We start from the raw sequence: 16,570 nt of genomic DNA, 5'->3' as shown, positions 1-16,570 counted from the left end.
AGTGCATGGGCATAGTTCAGGGTCCTTTGTGGCAACACAGGATTCACAGGGAGGCAGTGGCAGTTTGTTGAATCTCACTCAAAACCCACATTAAACAGAAAAAAATCAAAAAGTTATTTGACACCTGAATTCATATTGTTCATTTGCAAAATTTTCCTTTTCTGTCTGTGAAGTCTTCTCACACTTATGTTTAATTCTCACAAATAGAGCAGGCTGTTCTCTAAAGTTTGAAAACCATAATTTTAAAACAGCTACGCCCAAACCTGGCTCCACAATAAGTATCAAATGGGAAGGTTTTTAAAAATATTGATTTTGATGTCTCACCCTAACCCTCCTGCCTCAGGGTGCTGCCTGGGAATCTGTACTGTGGAGAGCAGGGAATTTTGTTGATGGGATAAAACATGTAAGAATTGTTAGCTGTGTTAGGTTACTTTGGCATGTGGAGCAGTGCTATGATCTGAATGTTTGTGCACCCCACCAAAATTCATATGCCGAATCACTCACCCCAAAGGTAATGTGATTAGCATGTGGCACCTCTGGGAGGTCATGAGGTCAAGAGGGAGGTGTTCTCATGAATGGGATTAGTGCTCTTACAAAAGAGACCCTGCAGGACCCCTTCTATCACTATCACATGATGGTATAAGAAGTCTTAAATCTGGAAGAGAGCTCTCATCTGACAGTGCTGGTGCCATGATCTTGGGCTTCCCATGCTCTAAAACTGTGAGAAATAAATTTCTGTTGTTTATAAGGTATCTGATCTATAGTATTCTACTATAGCTGCCCAAACAGGCAGTATTCTCAACAATGGTAGGGCAAACTGAAGCCCCCTGGTTATGTTATACGAAACATCTCTAAAGACACATTCTCAAGTAATTTTCCAAAATATCTGTGGTCAAGATTTGCCACTACCCTTCAGCTTTTAGAATTACACTTTAATACAAAGGAACTGTTGCTCCCATATTCAACTGCCTTCTCAATATTTCGTGAATGTGTAACAGACATCTCAAATTCAAAGTGTATAAAACTGAGCTCATCTTTCCCCTCAAACCTCTCTGACCATATCTCAGACCATGGCAACTTAATCACTCTAATTGCCGAAGCCAAAAATGTGGTGTTATTTTTTGGTTCCCTTTGTTTTCTCATTCCTCACACATATTCAATGAGAAAATTGAATCTCCGTCCACCATCTACACTGTATGATCCAGTGCAGACCACCTTCCTGGCTCTTACCTGGATTATTAATTACTTAAACTCAGTCTCCAAACAGGCTTCCTAACTCCTATACTCCTATTATACATATACATATTATTCATATGCACATACATATTTGGTATATACCTACATTTATATATATATATATATGTATGAATTTATCTTCTCTTTTCTACCTCTGCTCCTAGACAGGCATTTCCCAACACAGGAGCAAACGTGATCCTATTAAAGAAAGCCAGGTGGCATCTACCATTGGTTAAAACTCTCCACGGTCTTCTGAACTCACTCAGGGTAAAACCCAGGGCCCCGACACCCTGTGAGGACCCCTGGCTCTTCCTCTCCTGCCCCCGCCACTTGATTACTTCTTGCTTTCCTGCACTTGCAGCTCGCTCACCGCACTCCAGTCACACTGGATCTGCTGCTGCTTTCTGAACACACACGCAACACTCTCTCAGGACTTGGCATTTATTTCCTCGGCCCGGAAGGTGCTTTCCCTAGATATTCACTGCCAGATTTTAAGTAGTAAATCCTCCTCTACCATGCCTCCTGCTTCAATTCAACGTTTCCTTTTTCTGTTTATTTTGCTCCATGAAATGCTGACCTGACACAGCGCTATCCAATGTAAACTTTTTGCAATGATGGAATAGGTGGCTATGCAGTAGTTAAACTGTGGCTAGTGAGACTGAGGAAATGGCTTTTAATTTAATCTTACTGTAATGAACCAATTCAGATTTGTACAACTTGTCTCAAATTGTTGTTATATTAATTTCAATTAAATGTAAATCTAATTATTGACTACTACACTGGACAGCACAATTCATCTAGAATCCATTTGTGTTTGACTATGAAGGGATCAAGTCTTTGTTACAGTATTTACACACAATTTCACCCAGCAGGTGGCTCAGTGGGTAAAGAATCTGCCTGCAACACAGGAGACACAGGAGATGCAGGTTTAATCCCTGCACTGGGAAGATCAGGGCAACCCACTCCAGTGTTCTTGCCTGGAGAATCCCATGGACAGAGGAGCTTGGCAGGCTACAGTACATGGTGTTGCAAAGAGTCGGACACGGCTGAAGTGACTGAGCACATACACGCTGGAAAAACCATCTTTCCCTCACTGCACATGAATGCTACCTTTGCAATGAATCAACTGTCCAAATATGAGTGAGTCTATTTATAGATTCTCTATCTTATGTCATTGGTCTATTTGGTTTTCCTTGTGTCCATCACAAGCTGTTTTACTCAATTTATCAGCATAACATCCATGTTATAGCTGGTAGACTTGAGTCTTCCAACTTTATTCTTTAAGACTGATTTAGTTCTTCTGGCCTCTTCAAATTTGCTGATAAAGTCTAGAGTCTGCTTGTCAAGTTTCACCAAAACAATTATGAAAGTTTTAGTCATTTAGTTGTGTCCAGCTGTTTGATCCCATGGACTGTAACCTGCCAGGCTCCTCTGTCCATGGAATTCTCCAGGCAAGAATGCTGGAGCGGTTGCCATTTCCTACTTCAGGGGATATTTCCAACCAAGGGATCAAACCCAGGTCTCCTGCATTGCAGGTGGATTCTTTAACATCTGAGGCACCAGGAAAGCCCAATTATACCAACCAACAAACACCCTGTTGAAATTTTAACTAAGGTTTGCACTCAGTACCAAGTTGGGAAGAACTGACATTTACATCACCATATTGAGTTTTATAATCAACGAAAATTTTATATTTCTCCACTTTTTTAGGACTTAATTTATCTCAATAGTATTTTACAATTATCTGTGTAAAAGCTATGCACAACTTTCTTTAGATTTATTATCATGTATTTGAGATTTTTGATGCTACTAAAAATAGAATTTTCCAAAATTTAATTTTAAATACTTATTGCTGATATACAGAAATAAAATTAACTTTTACCTTAACTAGATATCTAGCAATCATTCTGAATTTTAATACTCTGTATATTGTTCAGGAAACTCTCAGTACATAACCTGGTCATCTACAAACAATGAGAGTCATAGTTTTTCTGTCCTAGAATGTAAGTCTTTCACTTTTTTCTCTTGCTTGCTTGCACTGGCTAGGACCTCCAAAAATAACAGTGAACAGAGTGAACATAGCAGGCATCCTTGCATTAATGTTGGTGACAGGGGTAAAATTTTCAGTACTTCACAAAAATCTGTGATATGTACTGTAGGTTTTCTTAATGGGTCTTCTTTAACAAATTAAGGACATTTCCTTCTACTGGTAATTTGCTGAGCTTTCATTTTCTTTTTATCATGAATGGATGCTGCATTGAATCAAACACATTTTCCAACACTTAATTCCTATATAAGTTTATGTAAGTTAGGAATAAGATTCATTCCTACCCAAAGTTAAGAATATATTTTCAAAGCTTTCACATGCATCAATCTTTTTTCTTTCATTATTATTATTATTATTATTTAAAATTATATTTAAACTATTTTTCAGCTTTATTTATGTTGGCAAAATTGTGTATATTTAAGGTATATAATGTGATGGTTTCATATAAATACACACTATAAAATGCTCACCATAAACAACCTAATTAACATTCATTACCACCCTTGGTCACAATTTTTTCTCTTTTCATCTCCCTACTCCTCTCCCATCAGACAATAACCTGTTTGTTCTCTGTATCTAGGAGCCTGTTACTCTTTTGTTATGTTTGTTCACTTGTCTTCTAGATTCTACATACAAGGGAAATCATATGTATGTATCAATCTTCTCAGAGGAATAAAGTCTATCCTTTTTGGATTGGGACTTAATAAGATACAATTATTATTAGATATTCTACACAGATAGCACATGCATAGAAAATAATGACATTTTAAATCACTACCATTAAATTATTTTTTTAAAGTTTGACTTCAAGTTCTTTTACTGAACAATATACATTTTAATCAAGTTGGAAACTACATCAACTTCTTATTGTCTCATTTTAATTTTGTGTTTAAAGTGTTCATGCAAATTTAACTCTGAAATGAAAGTTGATTAACTCACCAGTCATATTGCAATATAGAAGAAATGGTTCAAGGGGACCACTTCCATCTGCATCTATGTAGTAAAACCCTGAAGTATTTCCTTTATGCTTATAGGCTTCACATGACTGCTCGTAGATAGCTGTTAAAAAAAAAAAAAGTGAAAGTGTCATCATAAGTGAAACTGTATAAAATTAATTTCTTAAATTTTAGTTTGGACACAAAATATTCCAAGTCTTGAAATTTAGTTTGCACATTACTGACCAGGAGAAAATGTAATACATACTTTAAGACAAAACTCATTTTTAAAACAAATATGGATGAAAGAAGATTAGATAGATAAAAGAAAGAATGGGATTGTATGTTATGGCATTTCATGTTATTACTAAAGGAATACAAGATTATTCATTTTAAATGAAAATTTAGTTTATTTTTACATTAGGTAAAACAACAAAATAGAAGGTAGGTGTTTTAAATGCTAAGATTCTTATAATGTGACCTCCATTTTGAACATCCATCCAAATGGATCTTTCAACAACTACTTTGGAATTTCTAATTCTAGTATCACCTTGTAAAAACCTAACATCTGAAGCACAATAATGTAATCTCCTTAGATAAGCTGTGTTATCCAAAAATTAAGCAACAGAAAAGCTTTAAATAATGCTGCAACTAGCCGCCTTTCTCACATAAATCTATAGACAAAATCTTTTTTTCCCATAAAACAAGTATGATTTACAAAGCTTCTTGTGAATAATTTAAAAAGTAATTTACAAAAGAAACTTTTTCTAATGCTCTGTAATGAGAATTTAAAATGATTAAAGTTCAAAGCAAAAGAAATACTTATATAAGATATGCCCTCAGTTGGTCTAAATGTGTTTTGATCCATAACTGGATATTTTAAATTTTACAATTATATATTTGCCATGTACAAGGTTTGATATTAGCAACTCTATATGATGCACTCATTTCACTGAACACTTGGCCAGTTGTAATGGTGATTTCCATCGAGCTTTTAATTTAGTGGAATGAGAAATAAACCATCCCCTGAATGTCCTTCCTTGATCTAGTCTAAATTTTTCAAAACTATGTTAATGAGTTTTTAGACAATATGAAATACTGTAACTAATTTTTTTTAGCGTTACAGAGATTTCAGAGAAACATACAAATTTTACTTCTCTACTCCTCCACAATTCCTTGTCTGTTTTGCTCCTATTGTATATTACATAGGGAGAGATATAAGATGGGTTGTTTTCTAGGCACATTTGTATTTTATGCAGTGAAATGGACATGTGAAAGGGTTAATTTATATATTTCTGTATGCTCATACTTGTGTTGACAAATTGCCTGAAAGAGGCTGGGATGCACACATAACTTTGCCATGAGGGCTGGTATTGGAAAGTACATACAACTGTGTGAGTATTTTTGCTTTATGTGTATTATTTCACTTTTTAACATGATTGTTTAAAATATTATTTTCTAGTAAAATCTTTTAAAAGACTCCATTGCTGACCTTCCCTGCTAATGGTGGTGATGACTTCATTATAGCCAGGTTTGTTATCTTGGCCCCGTTTATCAGAATGGTTTTTGGCAAAAAATTTTGACTCCTATCTGCTCAAGAACCTAATAAATGAATTCAACGGTTGGATCAAGTTGTGGGCTACTGATGAAAATAGTTATTTATCATCTAAGTTTTTTTGGCTCAGAGATGTTTGTGCTTATATTTAGATTCAGTCACAGCTAACAGTTGAAAATAAGCAATTAGTTAAAACACATTCAATTAGCTTTGTGTTTTGAATTAGTTGCTGTAATTGGGATGATGGCGGGTATGAAAAATTAAAATACACTGTCATTCTGTTACTGGTAATCCAGGGTAAGAAAGTTGGCCTGGCTTTAGCAACAGCAGATGTCCTTTCTGATCTTACAAGGCATTCCAGTCCACACAAGTTGATTGTGGAGGCGTGAGGGTGAGCCCAGGAGCTCCCCACCCCAACTCATGCCCTCTCCAGCTCTGAGTTAGGATTTCTGAGGGTCCCTCGTGGGGCCTCCGGGGCTGGGAGCCCGGAGTTCCAATCTCAGCTCCAGCAGGAGTACAAAGCAGTTCACAGTGACAAGAAGGGAGACAGGAGACTGAGGACTCCACCTGAGGCCCTTGCCTGAAGTCACGGCTGCATGTCAGAGGACTAGGAGTTAAGTTGCTCACAAAGTCAGCAATAATAACGAAAAAAAAATGGGCATTTGTGCTGAACAAGTGGATAAGAAAATGACATGAGTCTTAACACCACACACACATTTTCACCAGAAAAGAACACACAGCTTCTAAAACAGCAAAAGAAGATTGGTTGTGGTCCTAGCCTCTGGAGTATAATTACAAACATCCACATGTTCACTGTGTCTCAACTATTTCAGGAGCTTTGGGCAAGGTGATTAATCTCTCTCTGCTACCTAGTGAGCTAGAGATGATAACAATACCCACCTATTAAGGTGGTTATCAGAAGGAACTGAGCTGGGACATAAAATACTAGAGCAGTGCCTGGCACTTCGAAAACACTCAGTGAAACTATTATGATTAATATCATTTTCACCATCCTTATTAACAGAGTTGGAAGAGAATTTAAGGGATTCCCAGGTGACTCAGTGGTAAAGAATCCGCCTGCCAATACAGGAGAAGCGGGTTTGATCCCTGGGTTGGGAAGATCCACTGGAGAAGGGAATGGCAACCCACTCCGGTGCTCATGCCTGGGAAACCCCATGGACAGAGGAGCCTGGAAGGCTACAGTCCATGGGGTTGCAAAGTGTTGGACATGACTGGGCGACTAAGAGACTTCAGGGATTACCTGTTTGGAACTGTAGTTTATGTTTATCCTTAGCTACATTTTTTTTCCTACATGTATTTTCCCCTTGCTGGCTCTCCTACTCTTTTCTGTCTTATGTGTTTCTATAAGCTACCTTGACTACTTTATGAAAAGAAGTGTGGATTAAAAATAAACTGAAGGCTAAGGGTCAGGGTTGTGCGCACATGGACATATAAACATATACACAACAAAGAAAAGGACATGAATGGGGATGGGGACAGAGGCAAGAGCAGGCAGGAGTGTTTGGCTTACAGCTGTGGCACGTCGCTCCCCTGTAGCCAGTGTTTGCACAGTTGCAATGAAAGGTGTCCCAGGACTGGGAGCACTCACCGCCGTGTTCACAATAGTTAGGCAAACACCTAAAAGGAGGTGCAGACACAGTTACTACTATTCACCGTGAAATATCACAAAATACTGGTCAGTTATACATGATCGTGTGAAAGAAGAATGTTAACAGCAATCTAAAGAGTAAATAGAGCACTACTAATGGTCATCCCATGCCTCTCAGGTGGTACAACAGGAGGCGTGGGTTTGATCCCTGGGTCGGGAAGATCCCCTGGAGAGGAAATGGCAACGCTCCAGCATTCTTGCCTGGAGAATCCCCTGGACAGGGAAGCCTGGCATGCTATAGTCCCGGGGTCGCAAAGAGTCGGGCACAGCTAAGCACACACAACGGTCATTCCATCTGTCGTTATGGGATCTTAATCACAGAACTCTAAGTTCATCAGATTTCAGCCAGTTATCAGGTAGCTGTGACTGTTAATTTTCAACACATCCTATCTCTTTTCCCTAAGAGATGCAACAGTGATTTAGTCTGTTGCCAGAAACAGCCATAGTTTACACAAAGTAACATTTAATCATACTGATTTACTACGCTGAACATTTAAAGGAAGAGGCTACAAAGAAGGGGGAAGGAGAGAAGGAAGTGGGCGGAGGGGCAGCTCTGTTTCTGGTGCACCCACCAGAAACGCCGAGGACGCACCAGTGGGCCCCAGCAGCGGGCCCGGGTGCATCAGGGTGCTGAACCAACATCACAGTCGCTCCCAGGACACTTTACATTTTGAAGAGAAATAAGGCAGACTCAACATCTGGCAAGCACTGTGCCACTGACTAGCTTGAGGTAGTTAAATTTTCACATTATCCATGGCTGATTCATGTCAATGTATGGCAAAAACCACTACAATATTGTAAAGTAATTAGCCTCCAACTAATAAAAATAAATGGGAAAAAAAAAATTTCCACATTAGATCGTAACAGGTTCCTTTTAATCATGTCTTATCTTTGAGAAGCTGGCTGTTCAGTAGCTGACACAAAGTAATGTCATGTAAAATCATGTTGAAAAAGGTTAAGGGCAGCAGTGTTTGATGTGATTTCAAGTTTTGAAAGGTTGTACACTACATTAAAAATAAAGTTAAAATTTTTCTAATTTTACATATATATATATATAAGTAATAAATGTATAAATTACTTTTTCAAAAGGTTTCTAAATTGTTAGGACATAAACACTTGTAAAGTTGCCTGGAACCAAGTGACTGTTTAAATGAAAGTGTGAGTTGTCCCTTTTGACTTACAGCACTGAAAAAAACCACTGAAATGCATAAGGCACCGTGGACAAAAAAAGTTAAAGAGCTTCTGGTATCAACTCAAACACCCTGATCAAATAACTGATGCTTTTTAGAATTTAAATGGAAAGTTATAATGAGACCCTGGCTTGAAATGCTCTCATTCACCCCAGAATAAAAAATAAATTACAAAACCTGTCAAGAACATATTCCTGATGAAGTTTCTGCCAACTCCTTTTTAAAAACTAAGATTGGGAACTTCATGTTTTGCTTACAGGATTTTCCCAATTGTAACATGACCATCACACATAGTGTGGATGACTGAACCTTCCCGCTGGTCCCTGGTGGCGATTACCCACTGAGGGTGAGCTCCCTGCCTCTGTGAGAGCCGACCCAGGGTGCCTTGCTACAGGCCTTCTTCCAAATCAGGATTAATGATCCCAAGCTGGTGTGGCTCTAACTATGGAGATGGTCACTGTTATTCCCCACATCAAGCCAATTGAAGTTTATCATCTCAATTCTCCCTTACATATTATCTTTCATTATAGAAAGAACCATTTTATCTACGAATTGAGTTAAATAAGCACATATTCATAGAGAGGAAATGATGTCCTAATACATTACTAAGTTAGATCATAATGATTTTTTCTACAAATAACATAGTATCTACTAGTGTTCAAAACAGGAGCAACAGACAATGATACAGTAAATGGTCTTCAGATATAACATTGTGTTTATGTTGACAAAATGTTTCATACAAATAAAAACTTATTTTTAGAACTCAGAATTAATGTATTTGCTCCAAATATATACTGAACATGACTACATGCTTGATTAAGTTTGTCACATTGCTTTATTTTTTTTTAATCTGGAATTGCCATGACATTTCATTGAACTCAATAATTAAAAATAAATGCCCTGATCAGTGGCAAGATTATTTGGCTATAGTTGCCCATGCCTAAAAACACTTTTAAACTATTAACTATCAACTACTAAATTAAGAGTAACGTCATCTACAATGAACTTCCACATCTTGCCCAGTCATGCCCTTCATGCCCTGCACTGGAATTCCTATCAAAACTACTGGATCATCGTTATACCCTCATCAATACAATGGCTCAAAAACTTTTCCACAGGGGAGTTTCCTTTTCATTTTCCCTGCAGAGAAGATGGTAATGTGCTCTTAAAGGTATACATTAGGACCATAGCAACCAATTAAGTTCCTGTGTCTCTGTAATATTATTCAGCTGTCAGGGAAGCAAAAAACGCTTGACAACTAACCATGTAGGTCTCTGGTTTACTGGCCCCTGATGGTTTATATTACTGTTAGGGTATCCTAAGTGATTGGGTTTAATCATATTTTTGATACATTTATATGTCCTTAAAATTACAGCAGCATCACCATCATCTTTTGTGAACTGGTAGCTATTTGTATATATAAATAACATGGGCATATCTTCTACCTAAATTTTATCACTGGAAATAAGAAGCATAAAACTAAAAGCATATTTTATTTTTAATGTAAATATTATCTATTTCCTGTGGAACAGATGATGATGATGGTGAGAAAAAAATGTTTGTTTTATCTACTAATTTCAACATTCTGCCAAAAGCCTGAAAACAGACAAGTCAACATAAAGAGGGGAGACTGCCCCTACCTGTCTGTGATCCCACAGGAGTCTATCTGGAGGTCGCTGAAGTTCCCAAGGGTCCCCCGCTGAACTGAAATCAGATCTACCACCTCGTGGCGGATGGAGATGAGTCTCATGCATCCCTGGAACCCACCGAGTGGGCTTTTACATTTGGATCCAAAGCTGCTGTCAGGACAACCTGATAAAAACAAAACCACAGTTGGCCAGGGTACATCACAGTGAATCAGGCTCACTCGTATCTGCACTGAAATAGTTTTATCAGGAAAATAAGCATTTGATTATTAAATTAAAGCAGAGAGGAAAGCCCATTGCAGTCATTATTCATTGGATCTAAATTACAAAGTATAATTTATACAAAGCATTTCTCTTTATTATGAGACCACAGGATTCACAGGAAATGACTGCAGTTTCAATAATCATGTGCAAGTATACTGACTTGATCCCAGTTTTAGAAATACACAAATCAACTCCAGAATCCTCACATGTCAGCCAGGAGTGTTAAATTATGTATAACTTAAACCCAGGGACTTAAGTCTTTGGGGATGCAAAAAAAAAAAAAGGAGCTTAAAGGATGAAAATGTGCACTGTAGATGAGAAAAGATAAATTAGTAATGGTGAAATACCTTTCTGTTGAAGGCTATTTGGAAAAGGAGTTACAATGACTTGGAATAAAATTACAACTATTTATTTAATTAAATACTTTTCATTTGCATGTAAGAGCCACATACACTTGCATTTTAATAAATCATAATGGCTTAATGTCAAAAACATTTCACTGTTTGACTTTATTTATTCTCTGCTGCATAAAAAAATGCTCCACTTACACTGATTTCTTCCTAACATTTATCTAAAGACCTGTTTCTAATTATTTAAATAATAAAGAACTATAATATTAACTATTATTGTCTGGGGTTTAATGATGTTCTAACTATTTCTCTATCCAAGTGAAATAAACAATTTTATGGAGTATGAACACATATATTATACTTACGTATTTTTCATTAATCTTTCTTTGCCGTTATGGTTGTCAACCACTATTACAATTTCAAAGAATAAGAAATGAATCAGCAACTTGCTAATTCCTGTACAATCCATGCTAGTTTTCTACCTGGGAGTTTCCATTATAATTAAATATTTTGACTGCGGTTATTTCTCCTTAATGCTTTGTTTTCCCAACAAAATACATTTAACCTGGCAAAGGAAAGGCCAGGATTCATATTTAAACTGTTATCAGGCACAGTGAAATATTATACTTTAAGTAATGGAGATGCTGAAATTTAAAATTTAGTATAGCAAGAAAAGATAATGAAACCTTTGTGAGCATTTATATTGTACATGATTCTATACTCAATCTCAGTGCTTCAAATCCTCCTATGGTCCAGGATACGGTTACCATAATCTGGATGTGCTTTCTAGATGAATTATTAACCAATTAAGAATGTTAACATAAAAACCGAGAGGATAATAGTTCAATAATATTTGGGGGCAACTACAATATGCCAGGAATATAAACAACTCTGCTAATCTCCTTTTCTCCAGGTGGTGAATCCTGACACATTTCAAACTATTTCAGAATAAAATAAATGGTGCGGTATGCCTCTAGGAGACAAAACTAAGCAAACTCACCAGCACAAAGAGAGGTCATAGAATGTTACAGAGTGCACAGCGGTCATATTACAAGGCCCTTCACATTCCTGGCTACACTGTTTAATAAGCAAGAGATTCTCAAGAACAAAGAAGGGTTCACCCCAGGTTAGCCTCATTAGCCTGTGATAACAGACATCCACAGGTTAATATAATGCAACGGCAGAGACAGGCTCAGCACTGAACCGGTTTGAGATGTAAGTTCTAAAACATGAAGATTTCTGGGGAATACTTCATGCTGAATTAATGGATGGATCCATTACCAGAAGCAGGCAGCATGTTAAGCGCCTCTGAGGATGGCAGATACATTATCACTGCATGTACCAGAAGTAAGATGCTGGTCTGACTTCACGGTGGTGTAGCCCCTTCACTAGATGAAGAGCGTCTGATTTATACAAGCGGGAGTGTGAGGATTCTGCACACAGTCTAGAGTTTCTAGCGTGTGCTTCACAGTTATTCCATCGCACAAGGACGACATAGGGGAATTCCCCAGAAGGTAGACTTTCCTCCATTTAAATTTGGAGGACCCAGATTTAAAATTTATGGTTTATAAATAAAAGATAAAAGCTGACCTCAGTAATTTTTTGGAAAGCATAGATTTGAGGAAGGTGAAAGAGTAAACAGTGGTGGCAGAGCGTGGTATTCAGCATGGTGTATGCAGAGCGCTGTGAGCCCCGAGCAGCCCGCTCTCCCAATTGTCACCTTCAAGCCTGACACAGAAAACAGATCCAACCAAGGCTGGGGGGACAGACTGCCCTTTGCACAGCGGCAGTGAAGCCAGGTTACAGGTAGACTGACTGCTGGTGACGGGGAATTTGCAGTTGAATTTAGAGAGAAACAAAGAAGAATGAATTGGAAGTGTCTCAGAACATGGGCTATTTATTTACTTGAAGACAAACTGTTTACCTGAGAAAAGACTCCCACCTAGATAAAACAGACCCCAGGAATGAAGGGGACTCCCGTCTGCACAGGACTGGTTTCAGCTAGCCAACTGTCAGATTAGCTCTAGGGTGGGAAGTGGAGAGGCTGTTCCCAGGACTGCAGGTGTTCAGTGTTAAAACCAGGGGGAGCTGGTCCCCCCACTGCCAGTACCACTCAGACAATGAGGGCCCCTGAACCAGTCTGCCCTTTAGGGGCCCCTGTTCTAACCTTCCTCCAGCCGTGATTCTGCCCACAGCACTGGGAGGCCTCACAGGGTCAGGTGATGGGCCCACGTGGAACTTCTCCCCTTCAGCCCACTCCCAGAATCCAGAATTCTCACCCCAAACACCTACTTGGGCTTCCAGGAGGAGGGACCCCTCCTCCACCAGGTCCTGGAGGAACGAGGCCTGGAGGAGGAGGCAGAACCGCGGCAGCAGGAGGCCCCCTGCTTTTCTCTGGACCCGTGCTCCCAGCCCCAGAAATGTTAGGATGCCCTAGGGTTCACAGGGTGTATATTTATATTTATTGATGAGTAGAATCTCACGCCAGGATCGAACATACTCTAGTACTTAAGGACATCAATTGAGAAGATGATTGAATAAACACAGATATTGCCTAAGTAAACTTAAGACTGGTTATCTAAATAAAAGCCCTAAAGTTTAAATTTTATTATGGAAGTTTCCACAGTATATTGTCTAGGGACTTAGGAACACCTTAACACACGAAGGGAGGGATAAAAGCCCCATTCATTGGGGAAGATGAAGAGATGCGATGATGGAGGGACAAAGGGATGCTGGTAATGTTATCTTTCCTAACTTGGAAATGCATGTGCAGATGTGTATTTTTTAAAAATAACAATTCGTATTCTTTAAATTGTGTATATGATATAAAATGTGAATAAGACAAGGTAACAGGGTAAGAGGTAAATGGCAACTTCCTGTGTATCTTTGCAACTCTCTGATAAATCTAAAACATACAAAAATCAAAAGTTCATGTAATTAAAATGGTGTGTATCATATGTATTATAATAAAAGCAAGCAAAACTATAGTGTATGTGTGATATATTTTGTTATAAAGTATGGCAGTGTGAATAACAGTCAAAATTTTCTACCAAAAAAGGTGTCATTAAATCTGAACATGAAGGGTATAAAATAATTTAAGAATGATGATTCTATTTTCATGGCTTAAACGTCTATGCACTCTGTTACTTTTGTCATCTTTTCTGCATTATTTAACAAAATGATTTGGTTTTGTCTTTATCTCTTTTGGTGCTTCTCAATCTTCTCTTGATTAAAGTTGTTCTGTACAGATCTTCCTTGCCTTACAGTGTGGCTGCATCTTGATAAACCCATTGTAAATTGAAAATATCCTAAGTCAAAACTATGTTTAATATACCCGACCTACCAAACATCATAGCTTAGCTTGGCTCCCTTAAATGTGCTCAGCACACCTACGTTAGTCAATAGCTGGGCAAAGTCTACTTTGCAAAGAAGCGTTAAATATTCCCCACAATTTATTGAATACCGCACTGAAAGTGAAAACAGATTGGTTGTGCGGGAGCTGAATGGTTTAAGCGTATCTGCTGTCTACCCTGTGATTGTGTGGGAGATGGGGAGCTGTGTCTCACTGCCCCTGCCCAGCATCGTGAGAGAATATTAACATTACCCTACATGTCGCATGTCTGAGAAAAGAAAAATATTCAAAGTATGGTTTCTACTGAATGTGTATTTCTTCACACCATTGTGTAGCTGAAAAATCCTAACTCAGGAACTATTTGTATGTCTTACCATCTATTAAAGGACCATGTTGCTATAGGTTGCCATAAACTCAATCGTATATTCCATAACATTTTATAAACAACTTAGTTTATAAATGAACTTATAAATGAACAAAGTTTCATAAGGAAGCAATTCTATCTTTTAATATTTTTGGCATTATGCTGCCTTTTATAGCAAAGGATTATGAAGGTTTTTTGGGGTTTTTTTTTCGGTTTGTTTGTTCTCTCTTAATATAAGATGCATGATTCACGGTCTGTGTACTTTACTGTCAATTCTTGGAAAGGAATTTGTATATTATTGATGAATAATGAAGCCTGGGCTTTCAACCAAATTCAAAGGTGATTCCAGACAGAAGTCATGATTACAATTCAAAATAGCAAAAAGAAGAAACACCATAAGTTATGACCATGATTTCCACAGCCTTGCCTTTTGTGGGTGCTGCTCTGCGCTCAGCTGTCTCCACCTTCTTGGGGCCCTTTGGATTGTAGCCCAAACCAGTCCACAGGATTGGATCCTCTGTCCATGGACTTTTGTAGGCAAGAATACCGGAGTAGGTTGCCATTTCCTCCCCCCAGGTGATCTTCCTGGCCCAGGAATGGAACCTGCATCTCCTGAGAACCTGCCTTGGAGATAGATTCTTTACCAGCTGAGCCATTGGGGAAGACCTGCCTTTCTCATTAACATCAAATATTGTCTTATTTTAATTTTCAGTGATAGAGATTCATTTCCACTTTCAAAGGTAGCTTTTTGAAGCTTTTAGTTTAATCAAACATCCACTAGGCAAGTAAACACTTTTTGTTCTTTTATAGAGATGTTCTGGGGTTGAAGGCTGGTGCCCTAATTCTATCAAATGTATCAGTGCATGATTATTTAGCAATGAGAAGAGGCTTTTGTGGCTAATTAAGTTAGATTATTTGTACATTGGCATAATATTGACCTGCATTGAGCAGTAGAAAAGCAATAAGGATGCTCTAGAAAAGCTAAGAGGCATGAACAGGAAAACACCACACTGAAATGAGCCCATAAAATCTGAAAAAGATACACATGTAAGGTCCATTCAACATTAGGAAAACATAACAAAATTTAAAAGTAAGAACTGAAGAGCATGGTCTACTTGCAAGCAATCTCATTACAGAAATCATAAGCATAAGTCAGTCCACCTCAAAGAAATACATTTTATGTCATGATTTATCATCATGATCCACTCAACATTTCCATCTTCAAAGAAAGTGAAAAATGATTCCATAATATTGACATTGTTTAAAACATGCTGACTTCAAGATACAGGGGTAGTAACTATGAACATGACTCAACTGCCCGTATGCAGTGACTGCTTCTCTTACCTCCAAAATAAAAGGTGCCCCCTGAATAAATCTGCTCAGGGCCCTGGGAGGGGGATGCAGAAGCCACTTGGCCATCGACCATCACACTCAGGTAATTCCTTTTGGCAGATAAGGAGACGGAATGCCACTGTCCATCATTTAATCCAACACCTGGAGGAGACAGAATCAGTTAAAAGAGATATCTCTTAACAGCCAACACTGTAAGCAGTTGGTTAGAAATGGCAATGTACACACCACTCAATCAAGTACAGCACTCTAACAACTCTTAACAAAAGAAAACAAGAAGCAAGAGAGGGGAGGGAGATTGGTGGGGCAATCAGCACCCTCTACATTGTTGTTAGTCGCTCAGTTGTGTCCAGCTCTTTGTGACTGCAGCACACCAGGCTTCCCTGTCCTTCACCATCTCCTGGAGCTTGCTCAGACTCATGCCCATTGAGTCAGTGATGCCAGCCAGCCATCTCAACCTCTGTCATCCCTTCTCCTCCTGCCTTCAATCTTTCCCAGCATCAGAGGCTTTTCTAATGAGTCAGCTCTTTGCATCAGGTGGTCAAAGTATTGGAACTTCAGCTTCAGCATCAGTCCTTCCAATGAATATTCAGGATTTATTTCCTTAAGGAT

At 38.4% G+C, this 16,570-nt stretch overlaps 1 protein-coding gene across 2 annotated transcripts in view; it reads right to left on the bottom strand.

Moving 5' to 3' along the window:
* Positions 1-16,570, bottom strand: part of CNTNAP4 (contactin associated protein family member 4) — a 272,200-nt gene that overhangs the window by 78,121 nt on the left and 177,509 nt on the right. For both annotated transcript variants that reach the window (XM_065925058.1, XM_065925059.1), the window contains exons 9-12: positions 15,953-16,102; positions 10,273-10,444; positions 7,305-7,411; positions 4,223-4,342 (exon numbers count right to left, since the gene is read on the bottom strand). In XM_065925058.1, coding sequence (XP_065781130.1) covers positions 4,223-4,342; positions 7,305-7,411; positions 10,273-10,444; positions 15,953-16,102 — 549 coding nt within the window. The remainder of the gene's footprint in view (positions 1-4,222; positions 4,343-7,304; positions 7,412-10,272; positions 10,445-15,952; positions 16,103-16,570) is intronic.

This window comes from Muntiacus reevesi, chromosome 2 (assembly GCF_963930625.1).
Source record: "Muntiacus reevesi chromosome 2, mMunRee1.1, whole genome shotgun sequence".
In the NCBI taxonomy this organism is placed as follows: domain Eukaryota; kingdom Metazoa; phylum Chordata; class Mammalia; order Artiodactyla; family Cervidae; genus Muntiacus; species Muntiacus reevesi.
The sequence above is the reverse complement of the archived record's forward strand: the minus strand, read 5'-3'. Positions and strand labels throughout refer to the sequence as shown.